The sequence below is a fragment of the Sceloporus occidentalis genome, unplaced genomic scaffold, assembly GCF_023333645.1.
Source record: "Sceloporus occidentalis isolate IW3139 unplaced genomic scaffold, rSceOcc1.0.p SCAF_89, whole genome shotgun sequence".
Lineage (NCBI taxonomy): Eukaryota > Metazoa > Chordata > Lepidosauria > Squamata > Phrynosomatidae > Sceloporus > Sceloporus occidentalis.
The window spans coordinates 3146115-3151932 of record NW_028317069.1 but is presented as its reverse complement, the minus strand read 5'-3'; the positions used below and the strand labels follow the sequence as shown (position 1 = coordinate 3151932).

At 37.5% G+C, this 5818-nt stretch overlaps 2 protein-coding genes across 2 annotated transcripts; both read right to left on the bottom strand.

The window, feature by feature from the left end:
• Window positions 1-328: 328 nt before the first annotated feature.
• Window positions 329-1300, bottom strand: LOC149284739 (olfactory receptor 12D3-like). Its single transcript, XM_089496356.1, has one exon. It carries the CDS (start codon window positions 1298-1300, stop codon window positions 329-331), a length of 972 nt encoding a protein of 323 aa, XP_089352482.1.
• A 3264-nt stretch (window positions 1301-4564) lies between these two features.
• On the bottom strand, window positions 4565-5500 carry LOC149284738 (olfactory receptor 6E1-like). The gene has a single exon (XM_089496355.1). It carries the CDS (start codon window positions 5498-5500, stop codon window positions 4565-4567), a length of 936 nt encoding a protein of 311 aa, XP_089352481.1.
• Between the last annotated feature and the right edge of the window lie 318 nt (window positions 5501-5818).

Genomic DNA, 5818 nt, shown 5'->3' with positions numbered 1-5818 from the left:
GCACTAATTTTAAAACTAATACTTAAATTGTGCTTATCGTTTACAACTGTACCAGGCTATAACCAGCCATTCTTGTATGAATTAGTGTCAGGCCCGTACTAGCCATCTGGCTCACCGAGCAGCTGGCCAATATTACCCCAGGTCCAATCAGATGCAGCAGTGTGTAGCCACCCGCTGGATATGCCCGGCCACAAGCTACATGAGCATAAAAGCATAACATGAGGCTGCGCATAAGCAGATGGTTGCCACACGCCTTGGGCATCAGCTGGCCAGTGGCCGCAGTGCCAGGGCCACCTGATCGTCTCCAGTCCGGCCCTGAGTAGTGTCATTACATATTCACATATTCTATATTTAGCGACATCAGTCTTCCAATGTTTGACTTGATAAAGAACTTTCTCAGAGACTTTTTCACTTCTTGGTTCCTCAGTGCATAAATAAGTGGGTTCAGTGTTGGCGTCATGACTGTAAACAATATGGCAGCCACCTTGTCCTTTTCTATGGAGACTTCAGAAGCAGGTCCTAGGTAAGTACACATGGCCGTCCCATAAAACAGAGTGACAATGGTCAAGTGCGAGGAACACGTTGAAAAAGCTTTACGCCTTCCTTGGGAGGATTGTATTTTAAACAAGCGAACGGCTATGAAACAGTAGGATATCATTGTAAGTAAAAAGGTGCCTGTGCTGAAAAACCCACCCACAACTGTCAGCATGATTTCATTGAGGCGGATGTCTGTACAGGCCAACTTTATAACGGGTTTAACATCACAAAAGAAATGTCTGACCTTGTTAAAAGTGCAAAAAGGCAGCTGTGATGTCATAACTGAATGAATCGATGCATAAGTGAGTCCTGTAAGCCACGATATGAGAACCAGTTGAATGCAGACTCTTTTGTCCATAATCATATTGTATCTTAAGGGTTGGCAAATGGCCACATATCGGTCATAGCCCATGGCTGCAAGGATAACACCTTCTGTACATCCCAGGAAATGGAAGAAATGCAGTTGGGTTATACAGCCTTTAATGGAAATGGTGTTCTCCATCAATAACCCAACCAGCATCTTGGGCACTGTAGTAGAGGCGTAAAAAATATCCAAAAGGGAAAGATTAGCCAGTAAAAAGTACATTGGAGTATGAAGAGCGGGATCTCTGATAACCAAAAAAATGATGATGAAATTGCCTAATAGGTTCACCAGATACAAGAAAGAGAAGATGACAAAGAGGACCTTCTGAAACCATGAGATATCAGTGAGTCCCACCAAGATGAATTTATCTACTGATGTTCTGTTCCAGTCAGCTTCCATTTGCTTACTGTACAATTCAGAATATGGTTAGATTATTGAATTATTGAAGGATGAAAGTGAAGTATACAGCCGTATAGAAAAACAAATATACAAAACCAGGATTTGATGGCAGATCAGCCCCATTCCATCACTGTCTAGTGGTCCGTTTCTGTAGCTTCTAAGACTCAGACCTTAATCAGTCGTTGGTCTCGTCTTAAATCCAGAAGCCATATGCCTATCCCGTGTGTGTTTGAATTTTTTTAAATTATCTTACTGTATTACCTGTTTACATTAAATCCTAAACTTTTGTGCATTATATGATGTTTAAATAGATATTTTTCTTTGCAATAAAATATTTAAAATCTTTTACATTCCATTAAGTGTTTGAACATTTTTATATTTATTGACTAGATATTGCTACATATTCATTGTAAATGTTATTTTGATATATATACATACTTTAAAATTCTGTTTTTTTTCTATAAAATAGTCTATATTTTTTCAAACATATTTTCACAAATAAATCATGGGTTTCCTTTTTCACTTAAATTTGAATTTTTAATCCACATTCTGTTTTCCATAACTTATTTAGTACAAAAAACCCAAATAATATGGGTTAATATGGCCCAAATTATAATATAATAGTGTCCAATATTCCAGTTTTTATGCATTTTGTTGAGCGCAGAAAAGTGTATTTATAGCACACTGACAAATTGTTTCAATATAATGAATAAACAAAACAGTTATATATTGACTTTTTTTCTGTTAATTTGAAACTTTTAGTCCTGATCTTGTACAGCTACAAAAATATTTAATAAATCAGTTTAGCGTGTGAGATATGCAATGATCGTTAAACATTATTTGAGTTGGTAAATTATTAATCATAAAAGTAATAAAAAAAAAAACAAAAAAAACCCACAGCTACTACAGAGGGGATTATTCACTAAACGGCTACAGGCCAGATGCCATGAAATTATTTTCTCTGATCAAACTAGACTAAATTAAGCTCGTGCCATTTATTGATGAAGACTGAGAACATTGCAGGGACATTCTACAATACAAACTATAGTTGCTGGATTAATAAAATAAAAAAAGAGATGGGAAAGGGAGAAACATAGGGAGGAGAGAAGGTAAGGACGGTCAAGGAAAGAGGGGGTATTTACCGGTAAAATATGACAAGATGTGGGTATTATCAAGAAATGCTTAGAGTATTCTGAATGTATCTACAGAAACATAGACATTACCATATTTCTCTTTCTCCCATTCCGAGGTGAAGACGTGGCAGACGGAGATTAAAGTGGAGAATTTAGGACCTAAACTTTAAAGCCGATACCTAGTGACATCCCTCTCCTTTACAGAAAGAACCTAGAAGATAAATCCGAGACGATGAGCAGAATTTATTTAGATCCTGATCTCCTAAGAGATGATCTGCAATCCCCTACGGTGAGGAACATCTTAACCTTTAAGCTTCTGAAAGTTTTACATCATTAGATAAGAAATCGTATTGTAAAGACCTCGCTGTACTTTTGTTAACTTTTTCTCTTGCTTTTATGCTCATTAGAATAGCTTGTGACTTTTAACTGTACATACAAGGTTTTTTTTGGCTCCCCAGTCTCATCCACACATGCCTAAAGAGAGTGGGGTATCAAAGATTGCACAAGGGCAAGATAGGATATTCAAATATATTTCCTACGCAATACCAGATAAAAAGTATGATCACTTATTAAAAAGTCGATATTTCAGCCTATGGATTTTTGTTTTACGTGTCTTTGAAAAGGAAAGAAACGTTTGGTGCACAAATGCTTCTGGGTAACAATCCTTGTGCATGATACCTGGCCTTTGACAGTTGGACGACTGACAGAGTGCTCTGCTTCACGTATTTGTTATTTTGGACTGATGATGTGGGAGGAATTATGGGATCCTACATATTATTAGTGATCTTTATCTGCTGTAAAGTGGACCCCTTGTTGATTGTCAATGTTGTCCTCTGGCATTCACTAGGGGACGTATGTGTGGGGTCATACTTTGTTCGTTGCATATTGTTGTTTTTTTTATTTTCTTTGTTGTGAAATGTATTAAAAAAGGAAAGAAAATATCAGTGAAACCAATGAGCATGTATATTGGGCATACCAGGATCACTTTTATAATTTTGGTTCAGACTTGGTGTCTGATGAGGTCAACACCCTCAGCAACCCCTTGTCCCTTTGCCATAATCTAGTCCCTTAAAATAACTAATGAACCAAGCATTTTTGGAATAACGGGGGTGAAAAGTGAGTCAAACGCCTCTTAAAATGTCTGGAGTCCAGATGTTAGCCTCTCATGACCACCTTATATCCTTATCGTTACTGATAACACTTAGTTCAATAACCACCGGGGGCAGAGAAATAATGGAGATGAAAAGCCGCCTTGGCACTTTAAGACCAGTGGCTGTTAAATGATGTCCGTGTAACCACCATCCACGCACACTCACGCTACACAGTTACACTTATGTACCCAATGAATGACCAAGTCTGACACTCCAGCTATAGTAAGGTTAAGTGTATGGCTCCGTTGACCGGTCTACTGGACGTTTGCCGTATTTACCACATGGCCTGACAGGTGAAATAATGACTCAAGCCAACATATTAAACATGTTCATTCCATGACTATGGGTAAGGCCCAGTAATCAAGACAATTTTCCTTAAAATGACACCAAATCAAATACAAGCAGAGTGGTTTATGCAGGCCTCAGCGATACGGCTGAATATGACCATGTCTAGTAATTCAGCTGTCTTTACCCAGTGAGGGGATGACAACTTTCTTTCATTTAGGTTTATTACGGAACATATAGTAGGTTCACCCAAAACACCCGCAGCCTTTGTTGATAGATTTTATATATTTGGGGTTTTTATGAAGCATTGGGCAACATAGTGGAATCAGATGTTGACGTGAACAACACAAAGAAAGCACAGTTGTAAATGCATCAGAAAACCAAACCAGCATGGCAAAACTTATCTGAGAAATTTCTTGAAAAATGTTTTTGATCATTCCAAATACTAGTGTCTAAACCTATAACACTGAATGGGTTAATATTACAATCAATGGAGCCTTCTCTCTGATCTCAAGTCAATTTTCATGCAGATGGGTCATAGTCTCTCTAGTCATCCAACGATGAAGAATAAATATCTCCTAGAAGATGGTTCGGATTCATGGTGAAACCACTAGCTCAAACAAATGAATGACTGTAATTAAGTCTAAATTACTTATGCAAAGACCCGTTTGTCTCAGAGAGTTGATGTTAGTTCCTTAAGAGCGTGCAAATTTCTTGACCAGGTTTGGGTTTCGAAGAGCTTTTTTAACGTCTTTGTTTCTCAACGTATAAATAAAGGGATTGAGAGTCGGAATGACGATTGTGTACATAAGCGCAAGGAATTTGTCATACTGGCTGCCACTTGGTTTGATGTATACAACGATAACACTACCATAGAACATACTGGCCACAATGAGATGGGATGAGCAAGTAGAGAAGGCCTTTTTTTTCCCCTCTATACTCTTAATTGCAGAGATTGTCACGATAATATGAATATAGAATCCTAATATAAAAATGAAAGGCGTGAGGCTGGCAAAAAATGCGGCAACGCTAGTGACCACGCTACTGAGGAAGGCATTGGAACACGCCAGGTTCTGCAATGGAGCCAAGTCACAGAAGAAATGGTTGACCTTGTTTGGTCCGCAGAAATGTAGGTCAGCTGTTAAAACTGTAGGAATTAAGGCAATAACAAAACTTATGATCCATGGAAAAAATGCTAGCTCAACGCACAATTTGTGACTCATAATAGCTCTGTAGCGTAATGGGTTGTTGATGGCCAAGTCTCGATCTAAGGCCATAACTGCAAGTAGATAACATTCGGTTACGCCTAATGCATTAAAGGCGTACAATTGTACGAAGCAGCCAACAAACGATATGGTTTTATCGTTTACGATAAGGTTAACTAAAAGTTTTGGGATAGTGACGGACACAAAGGAGATTTCTAGGGCGGCAAACATGCTTATAAAGAAATACATTGGTGTATTAAAGGAGGGCTCCATCTTGATTAAGACAATAATGGCAAGGTTCCCGGTGATGCATATAATATACATCAAAAGGATTGTAAAGAAAAGTACAATCTGGAATTGGTAGAAGTCAGAAAAAGCCAGAAGAATAAATTCTTTCACCGTGGTCCTGTTAGCATTTTCCATCATATTTGAAAATTCTGTTGAAGAAAAAAAAACTCTGTAGTTACAGAACTAGTTTAAACATAAATTTCATACTAAACATTAACAAAATCAAAATATCTTTATTTATTGATGAAGTATGTGTGAACCTTTTTCCATACTCAATGTTGTCGATGATAGATGTAATTGTAATATCCCAGTTTCCCTACTTTATTAATTACTACATCCATTATTTAAGGTATTCATCAAATATCACCCAACAGTGAATTATGCATATTAATGGCCCTTACTGTAAAAAAAAAAAAAGTCTAACCTTAAATAATGCCCCATTTAAGCTATTTACAT

What these genes read in the sequence shown, in the direction of transcription:
- LOC149284739 (XM_089496356.1), bottom strand. Translation starts at nt 1,300, where the DNA reads ATGGAAGCTGACTGGAACAGAACATCAGTAGATAAATTCATCTTGGTG.
- LOC149284738 (XM_089496355.1), bottom strand. Translation starts at nt 5,500, where the DNA reads ATGATGGAAAATGCTAACAGGACCACGGTGAAAGAATTTATTCTTCTG.